General features: G+C 46.9%; 1 protein-coding gene across 7 annotated transcripts in view; it reads right to left on the minus strand.

Annotated features, from left to right (window-relative positions):
- The window catches only part of Cacna1e (calcium voltage-gated channel subunit alpha1 E), a 470,658-nt gene that overhangs the window by 302,679 nt on the left and 148,231 nt on the right, over positions 1–19,748 (minus strand). For all 7 annotated transcript variants that reach the window (XM_075988277.1, XM_075988280.1, XM_075988276.1 and 4 more), the window contains exon 3: positions 5,063–5,332. In XM_075988277.1, the coding sequence (XP_075844392.1) occupies positions 5,063–5,332 (270 nt within the window). The remainder of the gene's footprint in view (positions 1–5,062; positions 5,333–19,748) is intronic.

Genomic DNA, 19,748 nt, shown 5'->3' on the forward strand with positions numbered 1-19,748 from the left:
ACCAATAGACAAAACTATTACATCCAAGATGTGCTTGCCTTCATCCTCAAACATTTTATTCCTGTCAAAGTCTTTCATTCTAGCTCACTTTCCAGGCTGTATACCGATTACAAATGGTCCTTACTATTGTTGTTGGCCAGGCTTCCAGAAGACCCACAACCCCCAATATTCTTTGTTGTCAACTTGACGCTACCTGGAATGGATTACAGTCCAGAAATGAAGGGCACACTTGTGACCTTGAGGCAGAAAGACAACAAGCCTTTGATACACACCGTGAGGCTGGAAGGCGTCAGGATCTGGAGGTGAGAAGGTACACTTTTGATCTGAACCACACCTCCTTCTGGAAGCCTCGATAAGGACAATGAAAGAAGGAAGGTTGCTCTGCTCTTTGCCTGCCTGTTCTCGCCTTGTCAACACATCCATTCCTTCATTGGCCCTGGAGCCTACTTGAGATTCCAACATATCCAGAAGGCCAGTTGAGACACCCAGCCTTGTAGGACTGAGCAGCTACTAGATTCTTAGATGTTCCATTCACAGCAACACCTCATTTAAGACAAAACAAATAGGCAATCAAGAGACTGTTCTTGGAACCCCAGAAAGCAAAGATCTTTATCCTTCATCTCCTGGGCCAACTACAGCCATGGTATCTATGCACAAGTCAACGGAAAACATGAGGGCTCTATACCATCTGACCACAGGGTTTAATTACAGACTTCATCCTTGTTCAATCCCACTCTCTCACCAGCCAAGACTCATGACCCACTGGAGTTACATCAAACCCGAACTTCTTATCACTTGCTTGCAAGGCACGTTTATTTAGAAAAGAAGAGTATATGCCAAAATGAGAGATCTTACTCTTTCTGTAAACCTCAAGAAAATCCTCCAAATAAATTTACAATTCATTGAACAACACACAGGGAGAAATCTGTGATACACACACATAGCCTCAGACCCATATCCAGAGTGCTCCTAGAGACACTGAGATTTTCCACACGAAATCATGTATGCACAGCCACCTCTTCATCAGCTCAAAGGTTGCAAACGTATTTGATCTTCCTACTCGGAACTATGTTCACTTCCACATTAAACACGTGCTTCCCTGCTGAGATGACCAAATAGGTGAAGTGGGGAAAATCTCCTACTGATCATCTATGGTGTAGAGTCTCCAAGTTAGACACGCCATTTCTTCCCTTTACCTCTGACCAGGAAAAGTGGGAACGAGAGTGGGCTGTCTCCCAAACTCTAAGAGAGATCCCAAGTGTCTTCCCGCAGGGTAACTGTTCCTAAGAACAGTCAGAATGGCAGTGTGCAGCACAGGGACCAGTGGGTAGCTTTCAGAATAGCCAATGCCTGAGAAGAAAGAGCACTCTTGTTAGATCTACTAGATGAGCAAGCAAGAAAGAACAGAATTCCATAAAATGTGATACCACATTTTAAATCAGATTAGCATTTTCAAAAAGGCTATGGTATCCTCTGCAGAAGAGAGTGTCATGAGAAAATAAAATTATCTCCCTATGCAGATGTAGCTTCTAAGAAAAAGGAAATGCATTCAGAGTGGGCTGCTGCTCCTCCACCATCTCCCATGCCAAATCTGGGTTATTGTAGACATGTAGACATTTTTCTTCAAATTAGAACTAGGCAGCTCCCATTAAGGGCAATATAAAGCCCTCCTAAGTCAGGGGGGGCTCCTACGAGCACAAATTAAATCACGTCTTTTACTTAGCTCATCCCTTCAGATCAACAAAATTAAAATGTCTGACACATGAGAAAAGCACCTTAACATCTTAGTTCCTCAGTGACTTTCTGTCACCAAAAAAAAAAGAAAGAAAGAAAGAAAGAAAGAAAGAAAGAAAGAAAGAAAAAGGTAAAAAAAAAAAACCACAGAGCATAGTGCACAGCAATCAAAAGTCACGTGTGTGTGATTGCCTATCAGTACCAAACTCTGTCTTAACAGCATTTCTGAACAATTTTCCTGTAGTAAAAAATATGGCCCTTACAAAGAACAAAGTCCTTCTTAAATCGGCCACCACCACAACCAGGAATACAGTCAATTGCTGACACACACTAATCACCTGGGGACCTGATTGAGCAGCTGTGAAGCGGGACCCAGGAGTCTGGGTTTTGAACAAGCTCTCAAGTGATTCAAATGAGGCTCCTCGATCTCAATGAGAGGCAAGAATCCAAATGACTTCACCTTGAACTAAGAGTCCCACCTTGCAGGTGTGCAGAAATTCCCAAAGGATTCCATTAATAAAAATGGATGCTTATTAGGTAATTAGGCGATGTTCCAGGCCCTAGACACATTTAACTCCTTCAATTCTCCCAGCAACTCTTTATCATCACCCTGACTTTAAGAGTAAGGAAATTGAGACGTAGAGGAACGAAGTAACTTTTCAAGGTCATGGAGCTTCTGGAGGAGCAGGGATTTGAACCCAGACAGCCTAATCAGAGAGTTTTAAGAGTAACTGCTCCTCACACTGATTTACAAGATGAAGCAGATATTGGAGGAAACTGCATGTTGAGAACTGGAGGGAAGGTGAGACTAGCCTAGATGCAGCTTGGCAGAAAATGCAGAGCCCACAGAGGCGCAATGTTTCCACGTGGTCATCACCGGAGGGAATACATTAGTCAGTTCCACTGTACAACCAGAAGGGGAAAAAATCCAACCAGGATCCCCCAACATCTTAGCAGATGTTCTCTGAACAGGTTACAACTTACAGGCTGTAGAACCACTGCAAAATGTCTAAGTATGGGGATAGCAAAGATGTCTGGGACAGGACTTATGGCCAAGGCACAGAGCATGACAGTAAAATTCCTTCCCTCCAGAGTCTGTCTTTTGACTCTCATTAGTTCATTTTGACAAACAAGAAAAAAAAGAAGGCATAAAACTCAGTGACACCTTGCTCTTACAGCGGCTGGTGGGAAACCTGTCTTTGCAGCAGAAGAAAAAAACGTGGCAAAGAAGCAAAGGCATGGTGTAGGGAACGTGATTCATATCCCAGCCTGGGAATCTGAACCCAGCCGGAAGTACCCAATGTGCAGCACCCGGTGATTAGGGAGCCCTGGAGTTTTAGTGGCGCTGTCCGAGGTGCCGAGGATGGCTGCAGCCACACTTTACCGTGTGAGGGTCAGAGAAGCTGCTTCATCTACTGCAAGCAAACGAGGGGGGATCGTCGGGGGGGGGGGTGTCCTAAGAGGGTCACAGCAAAGCGGCACCTGGTGGGTGGGAAATCTGAAAGAACTGTAGAAGGCGGGCAAGGGAGGGGACTTTTCACTGGGAGAGCAGAGGGGTACTGCTCCGATGAGTTATTTGCAGTATTCGCAGCCGCAGCATGCAACACAATGCGATCTGTCCGCTTTGTGCAGCTCACTGCCAGGCATGACTGCAGGGACCAGGCCCCTCCCCCGCCCCAAGCCCCCATCTAGATAGTTCAACCCAAGCACTCTATGGCCCAGATCACTCTGTGGGGGTGGAAGGGGGGAGGTGAGAACTGGAGAACCAGGAGGAGAAAGGGAGAAACCCAGCCAGGGGGGGTGACTGTGGGAGGATGTGAACAGCAGGAAGCATCACTGCTTAGCGATGCTTCTTCATTTCTAATGAGGTGCTGCCTAGAAGCACCATGCGCCAGCCAATCCCGAAGCTGCTGAAGCAGGAAACTGGGAGGGAAAAAAAAAGAAGGCCAAAAACTGTGGTAGTGGGGGGGGGGGGGATGTCAGAGATCCATCCAGACCCTGAAGGAAGGAACCGAGCTGACTTACAGGCTAATACTTGAGACGCCTCCTCACAGCTTCCTTCAGCTGTTTTACTGCTGCACACCTGAAAGGAGTGTTGGAGAGGAGGGAGCATGGGGGGAAAGAGGAGGAGCCTCTTTTGCAGGTGCATTCTTCCCAAGAATTGTACCTCCACATGCACCAAAGTCCCTGTCCCCAAGCCAACATTCAAACACCAATCACTGGCTTGCCTCCCAGAATCCCCTGAAACACCCCACCACCCTCAACTCCTAATGGCCTTGTCAGGCATGCAAATTCCTAGTGCAGAGCAGGCAGTGAGGTGCCTAATCAGCAGCCTGCATTTAGTGCACTTGGTGAAGCCTGCAGCGCAGCCCCTTTCATGGCCTGTCCCCCAGAATCCACCAGCACTGGAGATGACCCACCTGCTCTTCGTGAAGAGCAGTACCCTTGGCTTTAGGGGTACTTAGTTTGCACACCCCTGACCCTCAGCTGATGAATTCAGGCCCAGTCGATCTGCCTGGTTCAGGGTACTGGCAGAGCAACCGGGTGTGTCAAACAGTAAGAAGCAAGAGGAGCAAGCCAGAGTCGAGGAAAGGTGAGCACACCTCCTTGCCTGAGAAGAGAACGCCAACTTTGAACTATGATAGGCTGTGATGATAGGATCACCTCACCTGACAGCCACTCACTTTCAGTTGAACTTAAACTTAGTCTCCAGAGTTAGCTGAGTCCCCAGTCCAAGACCTGTTTTGTAAGTATGCATTTGTCTACTCCTATCCATGGGTTCGACTCAGGCTCTTTGAAGCTTCTGGGCTGATAAATCCCCTCCCAGAGCCTCAACTTCTCTGCTGGGCAGATAGTGTCAGTGTCTTCCCAGCTGGTAGGAATGGGGGCTGAGGGACTAACCCTCAGAAGTGGAGGAAAAGAGGGGAATGATTAGGAAAGAAAACCCTGAGATTAGAGGTAAGTCAATCCACATGGAGTGCAGCTTCTGGAATGATTGGAGCTTTGGGGGTGGCCGAGAAACAGACAAAGCCAAACCCAGAAAGGGGCAGATACCTCAACACCAAGCACCTAGGTATGCTAGAGATTTCCACACGGAGAATAAGCCAAAAACCAAAAGTCTTACCTTGAAAAACACTAGTGCCCAAACAGGTCTCCAGGGTACCAGGCTTGCCCCTTGGATGCAACGAGGTAGTGTGCACTTCAGCAAAGGGGCAAATTTGGGCACCAGGAAGGGGTGGGGAATAAATTCCATGCTAGGTGTTCCCCCCCCCTCACCCGATGGAATGCAAAGGGGGAGAGGGAAGCCATGGTGGGCAAGAAAGGATATGGCCAATCGATGAGCTTCTTGGCGTATTTCCTGACAATGTTATCTTCTCCGAAGATGAACAGGGATCTGTTGACCGTGAAACAGTTCTGCCGGACAGGAATGGGGTTGTACAAAGCCATAGTCCGCGCCCTCTGCGCTTTCGACTGCTTGTAGGCGGCTGCTGGCCCCGAGGCCGGTACAGGGGTTCCTTGCCGGTTCCTGCTCTGGTCCGAGTCTCCATCGCCTGAGCCCGGCCTGCCAACGACCACCGCCTCCCCGAAGCGAGCCATCCTGAAGTTTAAACAGACAGAAGATACACAAAGGTGATCGCCGAACACCCGCACACAAGAGGCAGAAAAGACACAGCCAGACTCAGAGCCTTATCCACACAGGCGCAGGGACCACCGCCTCTGGGGACCCCTGCAAGCTCTTCAGCCCTGCTCTGAACTGTTGAATCTAAAGGCAACCTCTGCGAAGCTCCATTCCACAAGAAGAAAAAAAAAAGAAGAAGAAGAAGGGGGTAGGGCTTGGGGTGCTCAGCTTCTTGAGGCAATATTTTCCCCAAAATGCCAGCGTGGGGTGGTGTTCAGGGACCGGAGAGGGGTGGAGTAGGCTGCTCCTCAAACATAGCTCCTCTTCTGGCACACGTACCACCTGGTTCAGAGAAAGGCAGGCACCGGCCCTGCTAGGTAACAGTTTGCTGATTTATTGGCTGGGGTGAGGGGTAGAGAGGAAGAAGGAAATGAAAACAAAAGAACTTTGAAAGAAAAACGAAAAGAAAAAAGCCGAGGGCCAGCTACGTTGGCATGCTTTAGAACGCCAGCCCCTGCGAGTCCATCTAAGAAATTCCACAGTCAAAGACTTGGCTCTTTAAATCTGCCAGCAGAGACGCATCCAAAGGTTGGAGAGAGGGGGGATGGAGGGAGGGGGAAGAGCGGTACTGAGGTTCCTGCGTAAACCGCAACGCCGGAGAAATGAAGATAAGAAGTCGATCCAGCCGGAGAGGGGCAAATGACTTCACAACTCCTGCGTTTGGGGTAGAAGTTGAGCAGCAACCAGAGAGCAGCGAAGCCCAAGTGCCAGCATCCGCCCAGAGCGCTCGCCGCCGCCGCCTCCCAGGATCAGCATGCAACAGCGATCCGCGGCTGCGCCTGGGAGAGGGCGGGAGCGCGAGCGAGCGAGCAGGCGGGCGAGCGGGCGGGCGAGCACTCACGGCGAGGAACAGGTTGCAGTCAGCCTAGCTAGCGCTGGCAGGACATGGGACTTATCCATGAACCGAACTTCCTCACCAAAGACCAACTCACCCTCCTCCTCCCGGCCCGCCTGGCTAGAGGGAGCAGAGATGATGCTTAAAGGCCGGTGTGGAGCGGGGCACAACAGCGCAGCAGCGCAGCAAGGTGGCCAAGAACCCGAGAGGGACGCAGGGATGCGGGGGAGGGGCCCTGAGAGTCCAGCGTGGTGAGGCTGGTTTGGCTTACAGATTCATTTGACCAGAAGCTACCTAGGCAAGGGTCCAAGGATGAGCTGCCTTTCCCTCGAATGATGCAGAAGAGATGCGGGCTGCAGCTGGTGGTGCCTGCGGAATCTCTGCAACAGATCAAGGACCTGTCCTGGAACGTTCTCCTTGGCACTGGCACAGAAGGGTACCGCGTGCTGTGCCTCTTTCAATGCCCTGCATAGTGTTCTGCTCGCTGCCGCTCTCGTGGAGAGAAGGAACCTTGTATACCCCTCGCCAGGATCCTTATAGTCTCTCTAAGGCTCCACTACCACCAGCAGGGATTCCCCAGGGCAAAGACGACACTCTCTTCTTAAACCAGCACTTAACATTCTGTGGACTCAGACCCCTGTGGCATCTGCTTCTCTGGGATCTTCTGTCCTGTCTGACCTTAAAAGGCCACCTAGAAGGCTGGGCTCTGGCAGAACCCTGTGCCTTACTTCGTGGCAAGTGGCCCAGATATTCCAGTCCCTAGACGGTGAGCCTGAACAAAACTTCCCTCAAAATTCTCAAAATCTTAACAGAAGGGTCTTCCAACCCACCACCACCTTTTACTTTCCAATAAGATTCACTGACTCTCTCTGATCTACTCCATTCAGAGGGGAAAACAAAACAAAACAAAACGAGTGTCTGAGCTGCAGAGGTAGGGAAAGCAAGCTTCCAACCCTGGAAAAAGAAGCTCTGTGTCTAGCAACCTTGTCCTTATCCACACGAGACCCCATGGGCAGTTTATCCCTGTCCCCTCCCATTGTCCTCACCTAGCTGGAACACAGTTTGCTAGGTCCCCCCCCCCCTTTGGCTTCAACACATAGTTGTATCCATTGTGTGAGCAATGGAAGAGACGAGGGCGGCCATTGGCTGAGGACGGAGCAAAGGCTGACCAAGGCCCAGGTGTTGGGAGTCATGGGTGAGTGTGGTGGCACAGGACTGAAAGACAGTATCCCTGTGTGAAATTAATTGGCGAGAGGGGAGGTGGCGTCTGAGTGTGAGGCACGTGTATCCCCCTACTCCTGTGTGTCTGTGTGGGCAAGGCCACGTGAGCACTGACACATGCCTATTGTATGAGAGTGCTGAGTGGTGTGTGTGTGTGTGTGTGTGTGTGTGTGTGTGTGTGTGTGTGTGTGTGTGTGTGATGAGATGGGATCTGTGTACAAGAAATCCAAAGAAGTGGTCTCAACACAGTCACTTCTTATGACTACCCTTAGGAACAGCATGTTGACACTGGGATTCACGGGAGCCCATTTCAAGCCACATTATTATTGGAGGTGTGTCATCTCTGCCTGTTACTGTGATCTCACTGTACTGACCAGCTTTATAGGAGGCAGGAGTGAAGCGGGGGTTGACCATGAAGACTGGATAGTCACCTAGACGTAGTCACAAGCACCTCTCTCAGGACTCTGTAAACTTCATGGGACCAAAGCAGCCGCTTCCCAGGAGACCCATAATCCGTAGCACAGACGCCCTACCAATCACTCATTTAACAAATATTTTCACATGCATTCCCCACAACAGACACTATTTTAAACATTGGGGATTCAATAATGAGCCATATGGATGATGACATAAATGATGCATCTTTCGGAACTTAAATGAGATTGTGTAGCTTTGCTGCCTCTGCTCTAAACGCTCACTTTCGTGTGGAGACATCACACCTTTCCTTCCTTCCTGGCCATGCCTTCCTTCGTATCTAGCTGTTAAGTGGCATATTAGCCTTTGACCTACAACAGTGCTTCTGAGGATGATTAAGGACCCCGACTCATCTCTTTACCCACCCATCAGAGACCTAGTACTGGTTCTCTTTCCTTTTTATACCATACCCTGAGTTCCGCGTGACTGCTGCAATTCTTTAGAGGCCCTGAATATGCAAGACAATATACATGGTGGTTATGGGACCTTAGTGGGGTTGGACCCAGCTTCCCTGCACTCCTAAAGGGCAGGCTTCATAAATGCCTGGGAGAGTTCCCATGGGACTAGAAATGACTCTGTAGGGGAGTTTATGGGAATCCTTGGAGAAGCAGTCTAGGGAAAATATCACGGCATCTATAGCATCATGGCATGGTTTAAGAACAGCAAAGCTGGAGGAAGACACATTCCTCCCTCTTCATTCCCAACCTGGATGTCGCTTTTAAGAGCTTTGAGATCTACAGGTCTCTATACTGGCTTCATAGTCTATACTCCTCTCCTTTGAAACTGGCCGGGTGGGAATAGTTTTAAAGATCAAATCACATTAGTGATTAATATAGTTATCAATTTACATAATCCCTACAGATGGCCATCACCACAATCCTCTCAGGTCAGCCTAGGAGAACATACATTAGGGTGCTGATTTAACCCACAAAAAAGCAGAGCTTCAGAAACATGAACATATTGGTTCAGACCCTATAAGAGGCAGAGAGTAAACGTCTGATAGACTGATTTTCAATGTGTAATAACCATGCTGCAGAATTGCAAACTGTGCACCATCAAGAGAAGAAACAGTGATGCTAAACCTATGGAAATGTTCTGCCTCCTATCCTGAAGATGAATCCAGTCCATGTCTAAATGCTCTGGGCACCATGCAAAAGGGAACCACCAAGAGTGATCTGATCATTGCCATCATGACCCTTGTGATGAAATCTGCTAAGTATGTTTCCCCCCCGGTTCTTCTGTTCTCTTGAAGACCCACAAATGGAAGTGTGGAAAATCAGCAACTGATCAGAACTCTGGAAACCAGTTTTGAAACCATTTTTGAAAACCCCTTTCTCAGCCTCAGAGAGACAAAAGCCTTTTTTTCCCTGTTGTCAGAGCACCATCTACTGGTCACTTGTGAGACAACACTCTGAACACAAGTACTTAGCAGTCCAGCAGCCCCAGGCACTAGCTTAAGAGTCCAGACTTCCTTAACAATTGACCTCAGGCCACCAGCCCTGTCAGTCCCCTGTGAGACTTTATTGAGATCCAAACCCCTGATTTCACAAAGCAAAGCAGTTCATCTCATAGTTCTCAAGAAGATCTGGCCCACACATTGGGCAAAAGGTTACCAACACACACACACACGCACGCACGCACGCACGCACGTACGGATGGTGGAGGAAGGAGATTAAAGATGAAACAGCCAAATGTTCTACATGTTTCCCTTCAAGCTGTGATCTGCAGACTCAGAATTCAACAGAAGCAGAGGGAGCAGGTGAAAAAGTTCCTCCAGATTATTAATCATATGAAGATTATTAAATTTCAAAACCTTTATCCTTTATTCCTGATACTTCTGTGAACAATTCAAGGGTCAGGGAAGATAGAGGACGATCAATAGGGAGTTGTGTCAGTCTCATTGTAAAAGGAAGGAAGCAAGACCACCACAGTGTCCCCAGGCCAGGCAGGACATGGGAGTTCGTGCTAAGGCAAGAGTAGAGAATCTACTCCACTCATTCATAAAGACTTTTCCAAACTTCTCAGGCTTTGGGCCGTCTCCATATAAGATCTTAGCCCATCACCAAGGAAGCTGAAAACCTGGGCCTTGGCTAAAGGCCTGTACCCCGCCTTCCATCCCTGAGCTTTCCTCTGCCTTGCCTTGCCAATTACACTCAGATAGCTTATGCTTAAACTATCAGAGCCCCCTTTGTTCCATTTTCCCTTATTGAGCTTTTCCAAGAAATAGACTCTTATGCAAAACAGTGCTCTGAGGAACATAATGCAGAAAGGATTTGGGAGTGGGTTCTTAGGAAAACGTTGGCAGGAAACCATGTGCAAATGCATAGCAGAGAGCAGGATGGCAATGCAGACATCTCAGGAGGCTGCTGGCATTCCCAGCACCACACAGCCTTGCTCGGGTGAAAAATGTACTGTCGCATCCTTATATAATAATGTCCAGCCCGGAAGCAGCACCTCCCAAACCTCAGCTTGAGAAACCTCAGAACACCAAGACCTATCAATCCATCAACCAGCTGAAAAGTTGCCCACAGGAATGTTTGAACCCAGCCTTTGATGGCAACTCAACATCTCTTCGGTAACAACCGTGCTAAGGGTATCACATCGCTTCTTTGCGGCAGGGATGTGAGACATATTCTTTTTGTTCTCTGAGGCCCAGAGCATAAAGAACTTTTCCAATGGCTCAGAACTGGGAAATGGCAGTCAGATCTCCTGATTATAAGCCTCAGATTCCTTAAGGTAGCGACCACTATGAAGGTGGTGTATGTCAAATAATATCTCCCTTGCTTAAGAGTCAGGTCGTAGGCATGATCTTAAGTCTTGCAGAAGTAAGACATGACCTTAACTTTGAGAGTCTCCCAGAGGATTGAGTAAGAATATATCCCCCACTACACCGCTGGACTGTTATGAAAGATTGCTGGTTGACAAGAATACAGTTCTTGGAGCAGTACCTGGCACACAATAAGTGCTGGGTAAGTGCTTCCCCCGCATTTCATCCATGGCGCTGTGGCCGTGGCCACACACAGCAAGCATCTTGTAACTAACTGGTGGCTCTCTGTTTCAGAAAAGACAAAATACAGTCATTGGATGGCTTTGACTTGGGAACTGTGGGTAGATGGAGGATCAGAGACATACAAGTGCCTAAGATATGGTCAAAATGAGGAATGAAGTTAAGCATGGTGGTAGACACATACCAGCACTCGGGAAAGCTGAGGCAGAAGAGTTTCCACTTTGAGGTCAATTTGGGATACATAGCAAGACATATGTCAAAAAAGACAAGACCAGGGATGCAGCTCAGTGGCAGAGTGCTTAAGTAGCATGTACAATGGCCCTTGGCTCAATGGTCAGCAGGAAGAGGAAAGAAAAGGAATGGGCATCACTAGAGACCAGTCTCAGGAATCCAAAGGCTGCGGTACTTGAGAGAGCTTGGTGTTTTGTTTACAAATTCATGAATGCACAAACCCACTTACGAAATATTCATGAAGCTCTTTTCATGTGCTGGGCATTTTTCTTGAACGTCTGGGGCTCAAAGATAAATTAGACATAGTCAGAACCTCTAAGAACATAGAGTTTAAAGGAGAAACAGAGGAGACTAATTCCCAAAAGGCTCTCTCCTAAAAGTCGGACATGGAATAAGAGAGCCCTAGGGAAGAGCTGAGAAGGAGACAGGCCTTCCAGCTGAAGCCAACCAGAAAAAGGAAATCCACAAGATCCCAGCACTGTCGGCCTGCAAGGACAGCCCGTAGCATGGGCGCTCAGAATGACGGAGACCCCACACAGTCTGCATTTCTATCTGCACGTCCTGTGTCTGGAGTCACAGAGGTGTGTCCTCGCTTTTTCAATCCATTCTTTGCCATCAAATGAGATCCCTTTTCAGTCTGAACAAGACGAAACAAAAGAGTAAATATGTTGAACCTACTAGATATTGACTCTCACTGAGAAAGTCCGAGGGGGAGATTCAGAGCCTTGGGAAAGAAATGATCTCTTTGCCATCACTGCCGAACTCCCGACCTAGAGGTCCACTTGTACTTCTCTGCCAAGGCCAAGTTAAGCAGGAAACTCAGCAGAGTTCCAACCCCTACAAATGAGGGTGAGCCAGGAGTAGGAACAACTACCGGAAGCAGCCCATCCACCCACCTCCACGTGGTCGCTTGACTCAGGAAACAACGCAGCCCACATTGCGCAAAGCTCGCTCAGTCTGCTTGGGCTTGGATTGATTCATCCATTCAGCAAATATATGCTGCGCACTGTCTGTGTGTCAGGCCTCGGACTAGAACAAGGAAGGAAGGGTTCAGAGTGGACGCTGCCCCTGCCACTCTTCTCTAGCTTCCCTGCCTGCAGGATTCTCGGGAAGATTAGGCTCCCAAAGCAGAGAAAGCTGCTCACAGCTGAAGCACGGCCTTGGGAGGATCCCGAGGCCCAGAGAGAAGAGCCAGTTTCCGGTACTCACCAATCGTGCCTCTCTCAGCGCCCTCTTGGTGGGAATCAACAGCAGATTAAGCCACCACCTGTCCATCACCACGCCCTCTCTCTCCCACTCTCTCCTACACTGAGCAGCTGGTTACACCCACTTGGTATAAAATAATCAGCGTGAATAAGGCACCCCCATGTGATACGGACTCAAGGCTAGTCTTGAAGTGCCCATACACCTGGGAAGGACATTCGCCTGCTGTGCCTCTGCCCCGCTTCCAAACCTGCACTACGTTTCTCCAATGACGGAGGACAGTCCGAATCTAAGCCTCCTTTCCCCTCACCGATCTCTATCATTTGGCACAATAGGCTTCCTCCTATTCCCCGAGAACCACCCCGCCTCTTCACACCCCAGTTACCAGATCTCCCAGTTTCTCACTCTTCCCATCTCTGACTCTTCATTGCTCTCATTTTCCTGTGCGGAACGCTCCGTGAGTCTTCGGGCTCTTCGTCTTCCCTCCCCTGTCATTCCCTTTGAGCTCCGACCCTCGCCTAGTATGCTCATCTCTGCCTCCAGCTCTCCTCTTCCACCTCCACCTTCCAATGAAATGATGTAAATCTACTACTGATCATCCCAAGCTCAATGTGAATTCAAGCCATGTTTGTCTTCCTCAAATTACAGTTTTTCTCTCTGGGATGTCATGTCCCTGTCAATCATTTAACTTTAGTGACTCCCCATTGCCTATAGAGTGACCAAACACTTTAGCCCACCAATTCCAGAAAACCTGAATCTCTTCTTCCACACCAGTGCCTAGCACATCATGTTCCACCGCAATGACAGTTACAGCAAACGTGGCTCCCACCGATGCCTCTGCTCATCCAGCACCTGTTGGAGGCTCATCTGGAATGCCCCTCAGCTCATCATCAGCCAATTTCCATGTGTCTCTCATGGACCCTCCAACTCCATGCTCCCCCCCCCCATTTCCCGCACATTCACAGAACTTTGTCTTTTCCTTTGTAATTTTACTTAGGGTATCTGCATTGTATTAGCTTCATAGCAAGCCTTTATAAAATAGCTAGTCGAATGAATAAATGGACTTTTTCCAACTCCTTTTGGAAAACCAAAAAAAAAAAAAAAGGTGGGTGCATGGTGACTTAGCCATAGGCATCTGGCCCGTCGCGAGAGCTGTCCTTCCTTCATATTCTGGATCTAGCTTTGGGTCTCTACTTCTAGTATAGAGATCATCTCCTCTTTTATATTAAGAAGAGCTGCTTATCTCTCCTGAAAGAGGTCAGACAGTTCTGACTTGGGATCTCAGCACCATAGCAGCTTCATCCTTTTTTATTTAATCTGTTATAAAGTTAGAGGACTCATGGCCCAGAGCAGGGCTGAACTTAATATTTGGGGAATGGGTTGTTAAAGAAGACCTAGAGATCCTCACATAAAGAGTATTTTCAGAAAATGAAAAACAGAACAAAAATGGGGGGAAAAAAGAAGACTGTCTTAATTGGTTCTATTTTTTTATCTCTACCAAAAAAAAAAAAAAGACAAACATCATCATCATGTCTCTTTCCTGAAAAAAGAATTGCATGACAAGAGGCATCACTGCCCCTGGATGCAAAAATCAAACAAACAGAAAAATCCTATCCTAGATATATATCCCACCTAGAGCCAGCTCTGATTTGATCTGCCACTCAGGTGTACAGACATGCAAGTGATTCTTTTAAGCTATCGGGAGCTTTCAGGCAGGCTTAATTCAGCCCTCGCAAATGAAAAGCATGACAAGCTTTCTTCAGACACTCAGAAGAATAGGAAACAGGACTGGGAGTGTGGCTGAGTGGGAGGGCACTTGCCTAGCATGTGGGAGACCCTTGACTCCATGCCAAAGGCTGAGAAAATTAGCTAATTGATTAATTAAATTGGGAAATGTGGAAAACTAATTACCAATCAAACAAGAATTTCTGAAATATTCCATCCCAAGACCCTTAGCAATCCGGTTCCGTGGACATAGACATACTCACAATACCACACTCTCTCTCTAAAAGACTAAGTTTGTTTGCTTGTTTGTTTAACAGAACCGCTCTGTTCTCAGTCACATTATTCTAAATAATTTGCCATGTATAGTCAATGATTAATACAATAATCCCAAACTCCCAGGTATGCTATTTCCCTTTATTCCCCAATAAATCACAACTTCATATGGCAAATTTCAGGGCTGTTAAAAAAAAAACAGAAAACATGGACACACATCAAAGAAGCAAAAATTAGTATGTGAAATGTCATAATTAAACCTGGGTGTGATGTAACAAAAGTATAATCTCGGCACTTAGGAGGCTAGGGAAGTAATGATGCTAGTCCAAGGCCAATCATAACTCTGTAGTAAGACTGCGGTTATAGAAAAACTGGGGGCTCGAGAGGGGGTTCAGCATCACCAAGCCGAATGACCTGAGTTTGATCGCTGAGACCCTCATGGCCAAAAGAGAGAACTGATTCTTGCGGGTTGTCCTCTGACCCCCACATATGTGTTGTGGAACACACACAAAGATAAAACAGAAAGGAAACATCATAATGAAACATCAATTATATAATTAGCATCCACTAACATACATGCAATTTGAAAGTAATGAATAATTACAACATAAAGGTTCATAACAATTGTAATAAATATTAAAAGCTATTAAGTTGAAGGCGCTGCTTTTTCTTTCCTTATTTCTCAGAATAATCCTATGGGGTAGGTACTATTATAATCACCATTTTATAGGTAAGAAACACTAGACCTAAAAAAGAGCAAATAATTTTCCTTAAAGTCAGACAGATGGTTAGTGACATAGAAAGCCAGCCCCAGGTTGACTTAACTCTACAGCCCATTGTCTTAACCCTGCAAGGTCTCTAACTGACGTCAACAGAGATTGGAGCGAGTCACTTTATCTCATTCTGGGTCTATAATTCCAAGGGTAGAAACACATCCAGCCTCTCTAGGTGGGGCTGACAGTCCTCAGAACCAAGTCACTGCAGCCAGTGACACCGCTAGGTGGCGACCGCTCAGCCCCAGTTCTGTTTATGAACACGCATGCGCAAAGGCCCCTCAATCCCAGGACTCCCTGAGAAACCAAGTGTGGCAGCCAGCCCTCGTGTGCACTCCAGCACATCTTCAGTTTCGTTTACACTTGTTGCACTGCAGTCTCTCAGAGCCACGCTTGTCCTGACAACCTGAGTCTTGGTTCCAAACCTGTTCCAACTCCTCAAAACTCTTCAAGCACCCAAAGGCAGGCTGTTGCTCACACCGACCCCTGCTGAGTATGGTTTTGTACGTACTGATTTGTCTATCAACAGATGACCAAATTCATCTGAAATGCACGAGCCTCTGAACTTTCTGTGGGCCCATCCCATAGTCCTGGAAAAGCTACTGGCCAAATCCGGAGGGGGTCAGTGAAGGAGAGACATCAGAGAGGGAAAGGGGACTGAGCTCAGTAGCAGAAAGCAAGGGTCTGCTGCATGGTATACCCTAGTGTGACCCAGAACTGAGTATTCAGAGAATCGAGAGCTAACACTAGCCGCACCTCCAAGGACTAGCGATCCTGAACCTTAAGAGTGGCTTCAACTTCTTCGTGAACACTTACTTCTACTGCCAACGCATGCCATGAAAGGATTCGGCAAATTTAAATCCTCCTGCCTCTCAACTTGTTTTCCTGCCTGCACTCCAGCAGGTAAAACACCCACAGACTCACAGTGCTCTGGGCTGTAGAATTCACAGGAGTCTCTAATGTTCAGGTTATTTTTAAACTTTCAGTCCACTCTACCTCCCCACGAACAGCAGGCCTGCCATTTAGAATGGTGTTAACCCACACCCCAGCTGCTTTGAAACTTTATAGTTTTTTTTGTGTTAAAAGAAAAGAAACAATCCTTCAAACATACACATGTGCATATACAATCACACACACACACACAGACACACACAGAGACCTACATGAACATGCACACTTGCACACACAAGATGAAGATAGTACCAGTGATGGGGAATAAAAGATTCAGCTCACAGAATGATGTCAAGATTGTTATACTTATAAAGACACTTAGCAAACTCAGGGTCATGCCACTGCAGGTGAAACTAGTGTTATATTTTCAGGGACACACACCAGGCATTACAGACAAAGTTAAAAGGTAATTCTATACTCCCAAATGGGGAATTATATTCACACAGTAAAGTTTTCAAGATCCTTCATTTGTCTAGGGAGCAAGCCAGGTGATACAAAGTGTTCGGTTATAACTTTCTTCAACTTAAGCATCTTTTTTTATTTATTTATTATGTATACAATATTCTGTCTGTATGTATGCCTGCAGGCCAGAAGACGGCACCAGACCTCATTACAGATGGTTGTCAGCCACCATGTGGTTGCTGGGAATTGAACTCAGGACCTTTGGAAGAGCAGGCAATGCTCTTAATCTCTGAGCCATCTCTCCAGCCCCTTAAGCATCTTTTTTATGGTTTAGTCTTGGAGACAGAATCTCACTCTGTGATCCAGGCTAGCCTGAAACTCACAGTAAATCTCCTGTCTCAGCCCCTTCAGCGCTGGAATTACAAACATGAGATACCATAACCGGGCTTTTATGTTCTTTCCTCTAAATTTTTTTCAAAGGAAATTCCTCTCAAGAAGAGAATTAGGTAACTTTTTTACCATGTTAAAGCAGTAAGTATTAATAGCCAATGTTTGGGGGAGACAGAAGCTCTGTATATACATCACTTTGCCTGATCTACACAAGGAGCCCACAAGCTAGCATATATCTTACATGAGACTAATCAGGATCAGTGAAATCAAGCCTCTAAAGTCACACAGCACAGTTAGAATTGGCACCCGATCCTACCACATGCTAGAGTCCTCACCACACCACTATACCTGACTGTCTCTGTCCCCTCCAAATCTGAAGCTGAAACTTGATCCCCCACTTCAACAGCATTAAGAAATGGCGCCTGGACTGGTGAGCTGGCTCAGCAGGTAGAGGCACTTGAGGCCAAGTCTGAAGATCTGAGACAGCCTTCTTACAAAAGACAAACTGGAGATACAAGTATAGAATGAAACCTGTAGCTAGATGAGAATAACCCGTCAAGGGGTAGGGAAGGAAGAACTTGCAAGTACCCAGGAGTCAATGAGGACCCAGCAATAGACGCTGAGCCTTCCCGCATCTGTAGGCAAAAGAAGAAAGATGAAGCGTCCGTCCCTTTACCTGCAAACTACCTTTGCATGGCTACACAGCTTCAAAGAGCCGGTCAACCAGCCATTCTGAGGAAAATAGGCTGGCCCAGATAAAATCAGTTCCAGACGCTCTCCAAGTCTTCCCCTTGGTGGCATAATTTTCAGAACAAATGAACACTCACAGTTTTTACATCTCTGTTGTGACCCCAGTGCTCCGGGAGCCTCTTACAAACTACATCAAGTAGCCTTCTTACTGAGCCAAACCTTAGCACTCTGTGTCCCACAAGACAAGAAGGAAAAAAGCCCTTTCGCCTTCTCACCCTCCCTGCCGAAGCACTAAGGGTGATAAACGGTTCGGCCAAGTGGACTCAACACTGTATTTACACTAAATACAGCTGAAGGAGACTTTAAAAACCACCAAAGTGTGTCTCTCTGAGGGCTATTAAGACACGCACACACCTATTAAAACGCACACACACCCCTATACACCAGGACTCGGCAGTACTACCTCCCCTTACCTCTCTGCCCTTGGGGGAGCATTTCCAAACTCAGGCTCTCCTCCCACCCCTCTAACTGCCCCTTTATCCCCACCTCTTCTGCTTCTACCTCCTAAACGTGCAGATCCCATGGGTCCCATGGCCCTCCCTGTTTATCATGTACATATCCTCTGTGATCTCATTCATCCTGATGCCTCCCACTACAGCTACTATCTGAAAGTGCCCAGCATTTTATCTCTGGCCCTGTTCTTTTTGAAGTCTGGTACCATTTACAACTGCTCAGATTGAGCTCCTCCACCTGGGAGGCCTGACAGCATCATGAATCAACTGGTTTAAAACAAACTCGTCCTCTTCCCCTCTACACCAGCCCCTCACAGGTCTGGGGTTCTGTTTTCAGCCAGCTTCACAACCTCCCCCTACGAGGGCACAACACTTTGCATATATGACTCCACGTCGCACCTGTCGTTACCTAACGCTACCTTTTTCTCCAGGCCATGTTCACTGTCTCCCTACCTTTTCCATTTGCACGATTACCTCTGTGGTCAGAATGTCAGGCCTCGGCACAGCAGATGGGATTAGGCTCCGACCCCATCTATTGTCCTCTTCTGGGTTTCATGAAAGTTCACCACTTATCTGAACTCTGACCCTGTTCCTACCCTCAGTGCAATATGATCCAGAAAATTCCTCAGTGTTCCACACCACTATCTAGAATAGTATATGGAAAAAGAATTGCTAAGCAAATTTGTTTTGAAATGAATGAATGGATGGATGGAATTCTCATGTCCATCATACATAGCAATGAAATCTTTGTAAACTTAAGATTAATTCAAACATTGGTACCATGGAATTCAAGCTTTTATCGCTGCTCCATTGTACTCAGATCAATGTCCCCTACAAGTGCTCTGTTGAAGCACAACTGCCACCATCCCCCAGATACGCCCTGTTTTCCCATTGTACATCATTGTTTCCCCTCCTTTCCTCTGACTTTAAGAGCAACGCTTGAGAGTCCAACTCGGATTCACTTCTATGACCCATTCTGTGATCATATGGCAAACTTCTCTAAGTACCTCTGGAACTTTATATCACGCCGTCTCCAAACTGTCCTGTGCATATATGTTTCATGTTACCCAGATTCATCTTGGCATGCTCCATAGTATATACTCCACTCTGCCATGTACTGTGCATCCTTGCATGTTTACTAAATATATACATAAAGACACAAATAGATGGATGGCAACAATGAATAGAGCCAAGTGCACACAAGCAAACGTGGACTTAGAGGGCACTGTGCTCTATTGGGAAGGCGCTGTGGAAGAAGTGATGAACCTGATCTGGAGGTAATCTGTTCAGCTCAAGGAAGATTGTCTCCAATGTTCATATCTTAAGAAAATTTTGCTTTGTGGGTGAAGATAGAGATGATCTCAGCTCATTCCATTTTATTGCCATGTATACATCCATACATAAATACATAGAGAGACAGACAGCAAAGAAAACGATGACAGAATTATGTGGGTAGATGTGGTCTATGTTAGATAGGAGAGTGATTTGAATATAAAATTTGCCTAATATTGCCATACATATCAATCTGTTCTATAATCTTTCCATTTTACAGATGAGAGAGACATATACGGCAGGGTTTCTCCAACTCCTCATTCTCTGAATCATTCTTTTCAAATAGAACTCCTGTGTTGTAAGATGGCGAACAGCA

The sequence above is a fragment of the Microtus pennsylvanicus genome, chromosome 10 (genome assembly GCF_037038515.1).
Source record: "Microtus pennsylvanicus isolate mMicPen1 chromosome 10, mMicPen1.hap1, whole genome shotgun sequence".
In the NCBI taxonomy this organism is placed as follows: domain Eukaryota; kingdom Metazoa; phylum Chordata; class Mammalia; order Rodentia; family Cricetidae; genus Microtus; species Microtus pennsylvanicus.